We start from the raw sequence: 16,759 nt of genomic DNA on the forward strand, positions 1-16,759 counted from the left end.
CACATAAGTTCTGAACCTTTCCATTCTGATAGTTTTTACAGATTGTAAATTAAAGATAAACATTTTTGCTAAAAGTGTTATTATATTATAGATTGATTGACTATGACTTTTTAACCTCTCTGCTGCGGGATCATTTTCCTAAACAACCACTGAATAGCAGGGCGCAAAATATTACTAAAAATATTTATAATCATGCAATCACAAGTGAAATATACCAAAACACAACTTAGCTTGTTGTTAATCCACCTATCATGTCAGATTTTGAAAATATGCTTTACAGCGAAAGCAATCCAAGCTTTTGTGAGTGTATCAATCAATGCTAGAACAGCTAGCCCCAAATTAGCATGGTCACGAAAGTCAGAAAAGCACTAAAATGAATCGCTTACCTTTGATAATCTTCGGATGTTTGCACTCACGAGACTCCCAGTTACACAATAAATGTTATTTTTGTTCGATAAATATTACTTTTATAACAAAAAAACGCCATTTGGGTTGCGCGTTATGTTCAGAAAACTACAGCCTCGTTCCGTTCGACGAAAATTCCAAAAAGTATCCGTAATGTTCGTAGAAACATGTCAAATGTTTTTTTATTTAATTTTTTATAATCAATCCTCAGGTTGTTTTTAACATACATAATCGATAATATTTCAACCGGACCGTAACCTATTCAATATAAGAGAAAATGGAGAGCTACCCCTCTCGCGCGCAGGAACTAATCAAAGGACACCTGACTAGTTTTGAAAAATCTCGCTCATTTTTCAAAATAAAAGCCTGAAACTATGTCTAAAGCCTGGTCACAGCCTGAGGAAGCCATTGGAAAAGGAATCTGGTTGATACCCCTTTAAATGGAAGAAAGACTGGAAATGAAACACAGATACAATTTTTAAAAATCACTTCCGGGTTAGATTTCCTCAGGTTTTCGCCTGCAAAATAAGTGTCGTTATACTCACAGACAATATTTTGACAGTTTTGGAAACTTTGGAGTGTTTTCTATCCTAATCTGTAAATTATATGCATATTCTATGATCTGGACCTGAGAAATATTCCGTTTACCTTGGGAACGTTATTTAAAAAATAAATAAAAATAAATCTGACCCCTAGCGTCAAGAAGTCATATTGCTATCTGCAGAGTTAGCTACATGTAAATGTTGCAATTCTTCAGCCATTCCTGGAACTGTGACCAAAAACAAGCTACATATGGACAGCACCAAAATAAATGATCTAATGCCAAATGATCTAATGACACAGCAAAATCTGCAGAGCTGGAAAGGTTGTATCCCCCATATATTTAACGTTCTATTGGATGCAAGAATTTTGTATAATCATTTAAATTGAAATTAAAGTTTTGCGTATCAGTTCATAAACCGTGTGCCATGGAATCGGTACATAGAAAATATTTTGGGGGTCCATACATTGCAATTTCATTGTGGCATGAATCATACACACTCTTATTAAAATGAAAATACATTTATTATTTCAATTGAGCTTTTAACTCTTGCGTTTTCAAACTAGCACTGATCAATCTCCATAATTTTGAGACGTCTTTGCAAAAAGGTATCCATATTTGGCCTCTGCAGAAGTCAGGGCATTCATTCTTCTTGCACTTTGCAGAGCAGCGCAGAGCTGTTGTGAAGGAAGTTGTCAAGGAAGTGAGTTACTGTTTATACCGGACTTCCTGCCCTCACCTACAGTACCGTCAACCAATCAATGTGGAGCTACACGGAGCCCTCCGCATTTTTTAAAAATTTGAGAGGCGCACGGCAAAAGCACTATGAAATTCAATTTGATCTCTGCTTGCCTCCGGAGGCTCCGCAATTGCGTCACACCATCAATACGGCGCCTCCGACCTTATTATCGGATCAAGCATGAATTGGCTCTTAATCACGGCTTTGATATAAGCACCAGACACTTTACTGGGTTTGTTTTCCTTTCTGGGTGAATCACACGCCTTTGTTTTGATGAAGTCATGCACTACTCTGGTCTCAAAACATTTGAAGTCATGAGCTGCTATCAACACTGCTGCATTTGAGTTTTGTCTAGATCCACCACAACAATCACTATGAGTACCATCTTGCCTGGTGGATTAAGTTATCTACATACTAGGCCTACATAAAGTTGATAATGTTTCCTCTATGAGCTTGCATCGTTTATATGTTTTTCTGACTAGCCTGCTCTGTAGGCCTATCTTTTCTTGAGCTTTGGATGAACCTTCCTGTTAAAAGTGAACATTGAAATACTTAGTACGTAAAAAGTGCACCAGAATCTGTGCAAAAACTTTGGCAAGCCAGAGTGATGAGGAAAAAAATATCTGACCGATTAAGTCACACAATACTCTTCCTAGAAATTGGGGCGCAGACATAACTTAGGTGGGACAGGGTGGAAGCCTGGGTGGGGTGTGAGGAAGTGGGAGGTGATGCTTTTTCGGGTTTCGCTTGTTAGCGGTCACATGATCCCGCCGGTCCTCTGGGAGTCGCCAGGCAGGCGCAGAAAGCGTGCGGGTGGTGAAGGAATGCACTCACGTCTGGAAAAGATTTGCAGTGCACAGAGAGGTCTTCCTGCTGCCAGCTTCCCAGAAAGATGTGCCCAGCCACATAAACCCAATCTTCCACTCTGCCAGGCAGGACCGGCAGGCCCTTTAGCCAGAGCTGAATGGGGCTGGATGTGCTGCGGTGATCAGGACCCACGCAACCATGCTGAACAGGATTAATTAATGAATGGCCTTGGATTGCATTGTGAAACTGGCTATGATTAGACTTGTCATCATACAAATGTCTTAATTCCTCTGTAGACATCCACTTGGAGCAGTGGTGGGTAAGGAGACGTGGGTTATACGACCCCTTCTCTTATTCCCCTCTCTCTCTTTCCACAGTCTTCCATCCTCTCCCCCTGAGAGTGCCTGTCAACTGCAGTGGTGTAGGTGATCGCCTGCCTCTCTGACATGACATTCAAGAAGCTGACACTCGGAGAGCTGAACATGCAGTGCATTCGAAAGTAGTCAGACCCCTTAACTTTTTCCATATTTTGTTACTTTACAGCCTTATTCTAAAATGAAGGAAAAAAATCCATCATCAATCCGCACACGTTACCTCACAATGACAAAGCAAAAACAGGTTTTTATACATTTTAGCAAATTTATTTAAAAAAAAACATAAATATTACATTTACATACAGTAATTCAGACCATTTACTCAGTACTTTGTTGAAGCACCTTTGGCAGCGATTACAGCCTCGAGTCTTCTTGGGTATGACGCTACAAGGTTGGCACACCTGAATTCATTCATTCTTCTCTGAAGATCCTCTCAAACTCTGTCAGGTTGGATGGGGAGCGTCGCTGCACAGCTATTTTCAGGTCTCTCCAGAAATGTTAGTTCGGGTTGAAGTCCGGGCTCTGGCTGTCCCACTCAAGGACATTCAGACACGTGTCACTCCTGCGTTGTCTTGGCTTTGTGCTGTTGTCCAATTGGAAGGTGAACCTTCACCCCAGTCTGAGGTCCTGAGCGCTCTGGAGCAGGTTTTCATCAAGGATCTCCCTGTACTTTGCTCCGTTCACCTTTCCCTCGATCCTGACTAGTCTCCCAGTCCCTGTCGCTGAAAAACATCCCCACAGCTGCCACCACCATGCTTTACCGTAGGGATAGTAATTGGCCAGGTGATGAGCGGTGCCTGGTTTCCTCCAGACGTGATGCTTGCCATTCAGGCCAAAGAGTTTAATCTTGGTTTCATCAGACCAGAGAATCTTGGTCTGAGACTCTTTTAGGTGCCTTCTTGCAAACTCCAAGTGGTTGTCATGTGCCTTTTACTGAGGAGTGGCTTCCGTCTGGGCTCTCTACCATAGAGGCCTGATTGGTGGAGTACCGCAGAGATGGTTGTCCTTCTGGAAGGTTCTCTTATCTCCACAGAGAAACTCTGGAGCTCTGTCAGAGAAACCATTGGGTTCTTGTTCATCTCCCTGACCAAGGCCCTTCTCCCCCGATTGCTCAGTTTGGCCGGGCGGCCAGCTCTAGGAAGAGTCTTGGTCGTTCCAAACTTCTTCCATTTAAGAATGGAGGCCACTGTGTTCTTGGGGACCTTCAATGCTGCAGAAATGTTTTGGTACCCTTCCCCAGATCTGTGTCTCGACACAATCCTGTCTCTGAGCTCTACGGACAATTCCTTTTGACCTCATGGCTTGGTTTTTGCTCTGACGTGCACTGTCAACTGTGGGACCTCATATAGACAGATGTGTGTCTTTCCAAATCATGTCCAATCAATTGAATTTAACACAGGTGGACTCCAATCAAGTTGTAGAAACTTCAAGGATGATCAATGGAAACAGGATGCACCTGTGCTCAATTTCGAGTCTCATAGCAAAGGGTCTGAATACTTATGTAAATAATGTATTTCTGTTTATTTTTATTTTTTATTGATTTACAGACATTTCTTAAGACCTGGTTTGCTTAGTCATTATGGGGTATTGTGTTTAGATTGGCATTGGTTTTTGGTATTTTATTTTGGTGCCAGAGCTGGTGAGGTTTCAAACAGTATATAATGTATCTGTCCTTTCTGCCACCACTTCAATGTACAATGGAAAAAAGGCACACTTGTCTTCCAAATGGATTAAAGATGTAATTGAACCATAATGCCTCTGATGTGAGCGCCTTGTGCTGGAGTGAAGATCTCACTTGACAAATTGGCTAAAGAAAATAAACTTGTATATCAGAGTCATGAACCAAAGAGAGATCTTACTCTGCCAGTGGTGAGTTGCCTGGAGGTTCAGAGAAACCCATCAGGCCTGGGTTCAAATACTATTAGAAATCTATCATATACTTTCAGCATTTGCTTTAGCCTGTCTGTAGAGCCAGATGGGTGGGGTTGGCACTTTTGTGACTATTCTATTGGTTCGATTGTGCCAGGCAAGCTCTATCAATCCCAGCTCTTGTATATGAAATTATTTAAAATAGTTTTGAAACCAGGTCTGAAACCCAATGATCTGCTCACTGACATGTCAGGCATTTTCATTACATAGAAATATCTCTGGCTGATTATCTTTGCCTCTCCGCTTCCATATAGGCCAGGTTGGTTCTATTAATTTCCCCCCAGATCTATCATAAGGAGAGCTATCTGTCCTCGCCCTGTCAGAGGTAGTTCATTTAGCTATTTGTTGTGGGTTGCAATCTTCATACCTTTCCCCTTTTCAACAACCTCATCTGCTTTCTGGCATAGCCATATTGAGAAGCAGTGCAAGATGGCTGCTATTTGCGGCCATGTAGGACAATGCCGGGTAAAAGTTCTAGGTTTAAGAGCTACACAAAGGCAGAGTTTTCCCCCCCAAAATTATCCATAGATAAATTATTCACCTTGATTCATCTGCCGCCGTGGCGCATTTCTTTGAATTCCTTGTTTGTCTCAGTCCGTTATTGTGTGTTGTGCAGTGTGTGCCTGTTTTCTCCCTCTCCTCGCTCCACGTCTAATGGCGTGTGCTAATTGTGCCGCCGTGGGGACTCATTACAACCTGTCGTTCTCGGTATGTTATCACACGTGTCATATCCCATCCATCAGGCTTTTTAATTACGCGGTGGCATTCTGTGTTATCATGCACCTCCTCCTCTCTAAGGAGGCTCATTACATAGCCATCATCTCCCCGCCTGCTCCACCTGCCTCCCCCTGTCTCCCGCCTACTTCCCAGACACACGGGGTTCAAGGTCTTGTGTCAGTGCCGGTAACAGCCAGGTAACAAAGACGCAGACATGATCTGCTCCGGTAGGGGGCTAATAGCACATCTTCCAACCCTCACACCTCACACAGCTTGGGCCTGATGTATGGCCGTCAGGGTCAAACACTCAGGCGCAACCCCGGACACCAGCCATGGGGAGGGGGGACAGTACAGTACACAGGCCAGGGTTGCCCCGTGGTGGGGTAGCTACTGTACATGCACAGCATGGTCTCTCCATGAGTGTCCATGGCCCCTCAACACTTATTATGCATGGCCTTAACACTGCTCTCTAGTTTGCTCTCTCTAGTCCCTCCTGCTTTGTAATCCCTTCCACAAACATATTTATTCATCCGTCCTCCCTTGCCTCTCTCTCTTGACACAGTGTGGCGTGTCTGTGTGTGAGATACCCAGTACTCAACGGTTGGTAAACACAGGGCTAGCAGTGATTGACACGTCTTTGGTCCCTGGCTCCCCATGCTCCTTTATGCCAACATGGCATTCCCCCTCTCTCTCTCTCTTTGTTGCTTTATTTGTTTTTGGTCAAGGGTGTGGTACATGCGCCTCTGCAGTCCCTGAGTCCACACAGTAAGAGCCTTGGTGAGCACTCCTCTCTCTGCTTACTCAGACTTTATGTCGGTGAAGGCCACAATACCACTCTCAAAGAAGGTTTACGCAAGTTTCAAGCTGCAGTACTTATATACAGCAATGTATCACACTCAGAGGGGTGATCACACATCTTTACATGTACATCAGCCTTCTCTGTGATGGGTTGTGTCCCTGTCAAGCATGAGCAGGTTTCAAGGTGATTTGATTTCTGTCTAAGGCTCCTATCTTTGGGGCATGATAAATGACCACTGCTGAGTTTGAAAAAAAGCCAGACATTTCTTTCAGTCCTTGCAATTCTACTGAATGTGATAGTACAGTGAAAACATACTGTGTCATATTGATTGAATTGACTGAAACGCCAGTCCCAAGCGCTGTGGTGGCATTGCCCTTGATCAAGTTATCTATAAGCATGAGGATCATTGCACATGCATCTTCTAACCCCTCTGTTTTCCATCTGCCCACAGCCGTGCGATCAAAACCAATCAGGATCTGCTACCAGAGACTCCGTGGATCAACATCTTCTACGATGACTTCTGGGGCACCCTGCTCACCCACAGCGGCAGCCACAAGTCCTACCGGCCCCTGTGTACCCTCTCCTTCCGCCTCAACCATGCCCTGGGTGGCCTGGAGCCCTGGGGCTACCACCTGGTCAACGTGGGCCTCCATGGGGCCGTCACGGCCCTCTTCACCTGGCTGGCCCGCTTGCTGCTAGGAGAGGGCCTGTGGAGCCTCCTGGCTGGGTTATTGTTCGCCTCGCATCCCATCCACACGGAGGCGGTGGCGGGCGTGGTAGGCCGTGCCGACGTGGGCGCCGCCCTCTTCTTCCTGCTGTCTCTGCTGTGCTACGTGCGTCACTGCGCCCTGCGAGGGGGCACTGCGGGGCCCTGCAGGCTGGGGGCCTGGCTCCTGGGCAGCCTGGGTTGTGCTGCCTGCAGCATGCTGTGGAAAGAGCAGGGGGTGACTGTATTGGCCGTGTCGGCACTCTATGACGTCTGCGTGTTCCACCGGCTCAAGTTGCGTCAGGTCATCATGCTCTTCTACAAGGTAAACAGTTTGTTTTTTCCCATGTATCTGATTTCCTCCTCTCTCTCTCCCTTTGGCAAAACCCCGGAAACTGCAAAGTGGAAAGCCGATCTATTCACATGGGTTTTGTTGTGTGGAAGTATGCCTGTGTTATGTTTGCTTTTCATTAGGATGTAATTTGCAAAACATTTTGCCATGTATGTGCAGCTGTGTGATCCGGAATGAGCTGCTGTTTTGTCCTTTGAATGCAAGGAAATATACACGTGGGGAAGAAAAACAAAGGGAAAGTAGGCTATTTCTATATACTGTTTGTGTATTTGGATACAAACACAAAGATACACATCCGTAAGTGACTGTCAGAGCAGTGACGTGAGTTATGGAATCGTATTATTATGGAAATAGGGTGATGGGAAGCTGATAAGGACTTTTGTCAGTTGAATTTGAATTCTCATGGTGCCTTGCTGCCTTGCTGTCTGTCGTTTTGTGTACAAATTCTACATTATCCTTGAACAGTGTCATGATCATTATCCATCGATAACTCCCCTTGTGACACAATTTGTTACCAAACACATATTAGATCTCGCTTTAGTAATACGTAAACAATCAAAACGATCACAGTTTCAGGATTTGTTAATTCATCGTCTGTCACTATAATGTAGTGCATGTTATTGAGATGAATGATACTTTAAAGTGACATAATGATGATGAGGTGGTACTTTGTTTACATGTAAGACGTTATCATTGGAATTAATCTTCATCATGTGTTTTTAGCGTGTGTTTGTGTAACACTTGTCAAACGATTAAATAATTTGATTGAGTTAATCACATGGTTTTCTGTGCGATTAATTTGATTAATTGAAACAAATATATATTGTTTAAATTTTACCATAATTAAAGATGTTTCAATTTAAAAGAACATCACATTTGGGCTGTAGGTATAATATATTTTGGTTATAGGGGTAATGTCACGCCCTGACCTTAGTATTCTTTGTTTTCTTTATTATTGTTGGTTAGGTCAGGGTGTGACAAGGGTGATATATGTTTTTTGTCCTGTCTAGGGTTCTTGTATGTTTATGGGGTTGTTACTAGTCTAGGTGTTTTGTTATGTCTGTGGTTGCCTAGATTGGTTCTCAATTAGAGGCAGCTGTTTATCGTCGTCTCTGATTGGGAACCATATTTAGGCAGCCATATTCCTTGAGTATTTCATGGGTGATTGTCTATGGTTAGTTGCCTGTGTCAGCACTATTATTATATAGCTTCACGTTCGTTTTGTTGTTTTTGTATAGTTCGTTCAGTGTTCTTTCTTCATTAAAGAAGATGTACTCAAATCACGCTGCGCTTTGGTCTCATCACTATAACGAACGTGACAGGTAAACACTAAATAAATAACAACAGATCAGTCAGGTCTGAGATCATGTAAAATATCATACAGCTATTAGATTTAGCCTAGGCTACTTATCCATGTTCTTCAACTAGATCACAAGCTGCTACTACTAGAATTGGGATCGTTTGCTTTAATCTTTTAACCTGTTAACTACAACAAAAACAGTAGCTAAATTGAATGGATGTCCTGTTCCGTTGTGGGAAATTATTTTAAACAAGAGGCATTCATCCATGGTATTGTAAACATTCTCGTTTGGTTAGCTAGCTAGCTAACGTTAGCATTTGCTAGCAACTTCTGTGCAAAACTGTGCATAACTAGACGGCTAGCTTTATTGTTGCTCAAAGCTGCGTGCATGGTGGATGTTTAAGCACCACAGACCGCTCTACAGGAGCTGTTACAGAAGTCAGATCTTCAGTATGAAATGCACAGAGAATCTCACTGCCGACAGATACTTATCACAGTGGTAGGTCGTTCTACCTGCTTACTGCATGCCGACCCGGTAGTGACGGAAATGCCGTTTCTACTTGTAAATTCGTAATGCTTATCAGTGGCCAATAACTTGACTTTGAGCCAATCAGAGAGCACGAACCAACACTTGGGGGAGCCAATAGGGGTGACAACAAAAAGGAAAAAAAGAGGGCATTTTCTCTGTACATTAAATGTCATGAGCCAGTCACACTTCATATGCAATGTAGGCTTTGGGATGGTAGATAGCTAAGTGCACAGACGCATTGCACACCACATTAAATACTTCCTCCAAGCTAGCTAACCACTGTCGCTAGTATTGACATTATAACTAAATCACAATGGATTTGTTTCCATGAAACAGCTGCCTGTGTTAGCTGCGGAGTTAGTGCAGTGTAGCTAGCTATGTTGTGATATCTAGCGAATACGAGAATGCGCCGAATACAACAAGTGTTGTAAACACAAAAAGAGATTGACTGCTGACACTGTTCAGAGGAAACATTTGACTATCATACCGGTGTGTCTGAGCTATTAATTTAAGCCAGTTTGCTACAGCAGGAAAATAATTCTGCAGCAACAGGACATGTGAATGATAGATTATAATTGTTGTGTATATAATTAAACTTCAGAAGCCTTTTTAACTAAGAGCCTATATCTGTAGCTGCTGAGACTGAGAGCACACAGCACAGCCGAGTACGTTTTGTGCTGCTCTTAAAAGGGTCAGTGCGGAAACGTTAACTTTTGGTTGAAGAAATGGAGATGAGATGAAATATGTGAACTTTTTTTTAGGGCATTACAAATCTCAAACGTTAACTGTAAATAACGCGTTTGACAGCCCTAATAATATTACAGGGAGAGAAAAATAAACCAAGTAAAGCCTTTATACCTACACAAATCAAAGATAAACAGGAATGAGAATCTAGCCTAGTCTTACAATTTCCTTGTTTCTTTTTGAGCACAAAGCCATCATCAAGTAGCCTTTTCCTCTACTGCGCCCCGTCACAAATGCTTACCGTCTGCTGTCGAATCAATGTGACTTCCACAAGTCTCTGCACATCAGGCCAAATTGAACAGGACATGTGCACAAATGTGACAAAAGGGATCCAAGAAGTGCCGATGGCACTCCAGGATGCTGACTCATACAGGCGATGTACGAAGCCCATTTCTGCGAGGGGGAGAGTTGGTGGGGGCGGAGGAGAGGGAATGACAGAGACAAAAAATAGAGAAAGAGAGAGAAAGGAAGAAAATCTAGCCTTTCTGTTTTAGTGCTCATCATAGTGTGAAAAAGTGAGCGAGGCCCCTAGCTGTCTTCGTCTCCACACGGGCCTCTCTCATGATTTAAGCCTTAACAGAGCCTTGGTGTCCTCTGGAGTATGGCCCATACATTGACTGAGGCAGACAGGCCTGCTAATAGTGTGACAGGCCTGGCATTGCCGGGAGAACGCAGTGCTAGGAGGGCTACAGGAGAGGATACTTCATATCTGACAGCTTCTAAATATTTGATTAGAAACCCAACACACAAACACACCTCCCCTGCCAATACAGGCCGATCTACTTGCACAATGCTGTCATGGATGGGCCAGAGCCTATGGATTATCTTATGCTTTGCCATGGTGTTGATGAATTGTCTAGGAAAACACCTGTGCGCCATATTCTATGCATATGACAAGTAGATCCCATTTACTGTCAAATCAGTTGAATACATCAGAGGCTTGTGACGGATGTTTTGTCTGCAGTGCCATCTTTGAATTGGCTATGATGGAGTCATGGGGTCTACCTGCACCTGCTCAACACTTAACATAATTTACTCTGAGGGAGGAAAAGGAAGGAAAAGTCTGTATTTAGATCAACATAGGACAGCAAACATTGTGAGGCTGTGTTCTCTCCCTGTGCTGTTTCAGATGAAATAAGGAATAAAGGATAGAATGCTTTAGAAATAAGTTGGGCTTATTTGGTGTGAATTTCTAGTGCAGTATCACAGACTCGCTGCATATCTTTGAACCCCAGCACAGAGGAAACAAGCAGGGGAAGTTGACAGATCACTCCCATCACTTGAGTGTCGTTAAGGCTGGCAGGTCTCATGTGTTTACAGTATGTACGGTTACAGTATGTACGGTTACAGGATGTCTTTTTCTGCGATAACGACGCCAAGTCATCTGAATGAATGTTGAAACCTGATTTCAGATGTCTACTTTGTTAGTATGAATGGGACAGGCCACTGTCATTAGGCCAATGTCCGCCTTACGAACCTATCAGCCTGTGTATATGTAAAGATCTGGAATGGACACAACAGAAATAAATGTACTTTTTCACAGTCTGGCCCAGAGATATATCAGGTGATGACAGTTGAGCCGTTAAGCTTTGTGATGAAGAACTTCCCATCGTTAAGTGTGAGAACAGGCCGTTGTGGAGGGATACAACTAGGGTTGCAAAGGGTCGGAAACTTTCCGGTAAATTTACAGCATTTTCCCGGAAATTTTCCATGGGGAGTTAAGCCCGGGAGTTTTGGGAACTTTGCTTAAATTCATTAAAAAAGTTAGCTTATAACAGTGAACCTTTTTTTTGTGGGATACACATATGGCAATTCTAGGTCTTGTGGCTTATTTTGGTTAAACTATCCCCAATTCAATGGAATTGCAACCCTCTGCATTCTTCCATCACATGAGTGCACTCTTCCATCACATTTACATTACATTTTACATTTAAGTCATTTAGCAGACGCTCTTATCCAGAGCGACTTACAAATTGGTGCATTCACTTTATGATATCCAGTGGAACAACCACTTTACAATAGTGCATCTAACTCTTTTAAGGGGGGGGGGTTAGAAGGATTACTTTATCCTATCCTAGGTATTCCTTAAAGAGGTGGGGTTTCAGGTGTCTCCGGAAGGTGGTGATTGACTCCGCTGACCTCCATCACATGTACAGCTAATTCTCATGATCTTGCACACTAATGAGATGCTATTGAGCCCACACTACTACACTGTCTGAGCCAAGGACTACATGCTTTCTGGTAAGTTTTGATTACGATACTGGGTGGGGTGAATATATTGTATATGACATACATTATTTTTTTGTTAACTAGTAAATAGTAGTCTACAGCAAAGTGTGTTTAAATCCTTTCTAACTTGTTAACAATTTCTGCGTGTTAGTTTTTGCTACCATGTGGGTTTTAGCTTGCTTGAGACTGCTATCTAAGGAGTGTTAATTCACCTGTTTCCATACATGTTTTTATACATTATCTTACAAAGGAGTTGTTTAATCTAACTGCTTAACTATTTATCTGTACATGGAATTGTATTTTTTTTTAAATAAAAAATGGATTCTAATCTTTACAGGAAAATGCCACGGGCACTATCTGATGTGTGAAGACATTTCACTGCAGTAAATGTAGAAGGAAAAGCTGTGTACATTTGCAAATACTGTGCCAAATAATATATGAAGAATGCAACAAAGATGCAGAATCATCTGGCCAAGTGCATAAAGTTCCCTCATCGCTCACAACAAGCAACCTCTGACAAAAGTCCTGCTACTTCTATTCGAGGTAAAAATGATGAATCAGACACCTTATCGATAGCAACAGCTCATGGTCCTCCTGGAATCAGAAGTTTTTTTGACTCAATGGAGGAACGTAGTCAGAGAAATGCTGATGAATGTCTTGCTCGAGCTGTGTATGCAACTGGTTCACCTCTGGTGCCCACAGGCAATGTGTATTGGAAGAGATTTCTGAATGTTCTTCGCCCAACATACACCCCTCCAACCAGAAATTCTTTATCTACTCATTTGCTGGATGCAGAGTTCAACAGAGTTCAAGTGAAGGTCAAGCAAATCATAGAGAAAGCAGACTGTATTGCAATCATCTCTGATAGGTGGTCGAATGTTCGTGGGCAAGGAATAATTAACTACATCATCTCCACCCCACAGCAGGATTCTACAAGAGCACAGACACAAGGGACAGAAACACCGGTCTCTACATTGCAGATGAGCTGAAGGCGGTCATTAATAACCTCTACAAGAGAGCCAAGGAAATGGTTAGGTATGTGAAGGGTCATCAAGTTATAGCAGCAATCTACCTCACCAAGCAAAGTGAGAAGAATAAGAGCACCACGTTGAAGCTGCCCACCAACACCCATTGGGGTGGTGTTGTCATCATGTTTGACAGTCTCCTGGAGGGGAAGGAGTCTCTCCAAGAAATGACCATATCACAGTCTGCAGTTATGGACAGTTCCATCAAGAGGATCCTCCTGGATGATTTTGGAAGAGAGTGGTAAGAAGCCTGAAACCTATAGCAGTACCCATTGCACGGATTGAGGGAGACAATGCCATCCTATCTGATGTTCAGACTCTGCTTGCAGATGTAAGAGAAGAAATCCGTACTGCCCTGCCCTGCCCACTTCACTGTTGCTCCAAGCAGAGGAAACTGCAGTTCTGAAATACATAAAAAAGCGTGAAGACTTCTGCCTGAATCCCATACATGCCACAGCGTACATGTTGGACTCCAAGTATGCTGGCAAGAGCATCCTGTCTGGTGCAGAGATCAACAAGGTCTATGGTGTCATCACTACCGTGTCTCGCCACCTTGGCCTGGATGAGGGCAAGGTTCTTGGCAGTCTGGCAAAGTACACTTCCAAGCAAGGGCTTTGGAATGGAGATGCAATATGGCAGTCATGCCAACATCTCATCAGCCACCTGGTGGAAGGGACTTTGTGGATTTGAGGCTCTTTCCCCTGTTGCCTCCATCATCCTCCAAATCACGCCAACATCAGCCGTCTCAGAGCGCAATTGGTCCTTGTTTGGGAACACACACACCAAAGCACGCAACAGGTTGACCAATACAAGGGTTGAAAAATTGGTGGCCATCTGGGCAAATTTGAGGCTTTTTGAGCCTGACAAAGAGCCATCCTCAACAAGGTTGGAAAGTGACAGTGAAGATGAGGCCTCAGAGTCTGATGTTCAAGAGGTGAACATTGAGTAGGTCCAGGGAGAAGACATGGAAGCCTGTGAGGAAGACAATCAAAGCTTTAGTTTCTAGACTATCATTTTACAGATGTAAGTTGAAAACGTTTTTGGGGATAATTCAATAGTCCCTTTCTTTTGTTGTTCAGTGAAGTCATCCCATGTGAAGAGTCAACTCATTTAATTAAAGTTCAATTCATAACTAAATAGTTGTTTTTTTTATTGGAAGGATTTAATCATTTGCAATTATGTCTACTTATGATAAGGTAAAAGGTTTATGTTTCAATATGATATGGTAAATATATCCAATGCAAAAAACATCTACATTTAAATGGTATTAATATTAATTTGCATATATTTCTGTGTAACGTTTCTCGTGGGCTGAAGGAAGAGTGGACCAAGGTGCAGCGTGGTACGTGTTCATGATCATTTATTAAACCTGAACACTGAAACAAAATGGAACAAAACGAAACAGTTCTGTCTGGTGCAAACACAAAACAGAAAACAACTACCCACAAAACACAGGTGGGAAAAGGCTACCTAAGTATGGTTCTCAATCAGAGACAACGATAGACAGCTGCCTCTGATTGAGAACCACACCCGGCCAAACACACAGAAATAGAAAACAAAGAACACAAAACATAGAATGCCCACCCCAACTCACGCCCTGACCAAACCAAAATAGAGACATAAAAAGGATCTCTAAGGTCAGGGCGTGACATTCTGTTAATTCCCATATATTCCCGTTAATTCCCATATATTCCCGTGGATTCCCACGGAAAGTTTCCACCTCTGAATATTCCCCAAAATGTGCAACCCTAGATACAACGTTTAGGAAGTGTGAGAACAGACTGTTGTGGAGGGATACAACGTTTAGGAAGTGTGAGAACAGACCGTTGTGGAGGGCTACAACGTTTAGGAAGTGTGAGAACAGGCCGTTGTGGAGGGATACAACGTTTAGGAAGTGTGAGAACAGGCCGTTGTGGAGGGATACAACGTTTAGGAAGTGAGGCTTGGAGATTGGAAAGAAATAAGGTATTATTTAAGGTGTTAAAGCTCAGTCTGCCACTGTGTTTCACTGTTTAACATCTAACTATTACGGTGTCCATATTAGGACAGCCTCTGCCTCAAACAGATGAGACTGACACCAACTCCTTTTGAGGCTGAGGCTGTCATAATATGGACACTGTAAATCACTCATTCTCTCTCGCCTCATCTCTAGATGACATGTTAACATGGTATTGTACATTTTCCTGTATACTCTCAGTTGAAGTAGGTTGACATTTCGAAAACGTTATCGGATCATGAAATGGGTTCCTTATCTGATTGTGGCTTTCAGTCAATTACATTAACGTTTTATATCCACTGCAAATCTCCCATTGTGTCATTATGTGTTCTCTGTGCGGTTTCGGTTTTTAAACAACTAATTGACCGACGTCTGTTCAATTATTTTAATTCCATTTAGTTCGTTTTTTTCTTCTGTGCCCAGTTTCTCTAGAGATAAATCAGATCAAGCCCGAACTGTGCGATGTACAGTGGTTCTTTCTTTAAAAGTTTTGAGCTTATGCCGCGACCGTTTGTGACTCATATCCGCCAGGCTAGATCATAGCTTTCACCTAGATTCACCTTTCATGTAGGACGATATATATCAAATTAATTTGATTAATTAGGATGTATGTTTTTGCGCGATATTCCAAATGCTTGTATTGCAAGAATCAGTAAAAAAAAAAGAACGTTTTTCTGAGTATTTATGTCCACTTGTTCTCATGTTGTCTTTTTGGTCTCATCTCTTTCGCTCCTTCTGTGCTGTGTGCCTCTTCCCATTTTCACACACACACAAAGCCCCTCCCCCCGTCACTCACAACAACAAAGATGAGAGATCACTTCTTCCTCTCTGACAAACGGTTTCAACTCGCTATTTGCATTTGAGGTTTGGTCCAACAGTACCGGTCATGTCGACACTGAAATACATTGAGATATTATTTTACTGTAATAAAGGAGAAGTTAATCTTTCTAATGATTTTTATGTCTCAACTCCTCAAATTGCACACAGAGCAGACACCACTAAAACGGGAGGATCAATGAACATTGATTCTGGAAAATGAATGCTCAGTTTGTCACGCACGACATTGCGGTACCTCTAGCAGCATTTTGGCCAAATACTGTTATACTAGTTGTCTAGTCTGAGTTCTATAAATGTGCAATAAGCATAAAACACAATTGTGTAAGGAATTGGCAACTCGTTTTCTCATTCTGGGAAATAAGGTAGACCACTTGATTTCAACATCTGAACAAAGTGGACAAGCTGACATGCTGTTCAAACAGTTGGAGCTGGACATACGGGTGTGTTCATAACAATTCAACTGTTCTACCTTGTAAGCTAGAAACTTTCAAATGAAATATAAAGATAAGCTGGCTACTCACTAGCATGTGGGCTTGCGTTTGAGAGATTGTCCATGAGACCTGTGTTCATTTTCTATAATACCTGCTACAAGAAGTTAGTCATTATTAGTGAATGTGCATTATGCATGGTTCTGGTTAAACTTGTAACAAAAAGGGAATTTTCACAGATAGACTTGAAAGCCAGAACAGTGATTTTTGCAATAAAGCAGGTTAAACTATTTTGTTAAAAT

General features: G+C 42.6%; 1 protein-coding gene across 1 annotated transcript in view; it reads left to right on the top strand.

The window, feature by feature from the left end:
- Positions 1-16,759, top strand: part of tmtc2b (transmembrane O-mannosyltransferase targeting cadherins 2b) — a 172,287-nt gene that overhangs the window by 68,306 nt on the left and 87,222 nt on the right. The window contains exon 2 of the mRNA XM_071343867.1: positions 6,763-7,342. Within this exon, the coding sequence (XP_071199968.1) occupies positions 6,763-7,342 (580 nt within the window). The remainder of the gene's footprint in view (positions 1-6,762; positions 7,343-16,759) is intronic.

This window comes from Salvelinus alpinus, chromosome 15 (assembly GCF_045679555.1).
Source record: "Salvelinus alpinus chromosome 15, SLU_Salpinus.1, whole genome shotgun sequence".
Classification (NCBI taxonomy): Eukaryota; Metazoa; Chordata; class Actinopteri; order Salmoniformes; family Salmonidae; genus Salvelinus; species Salvelinus alpinus.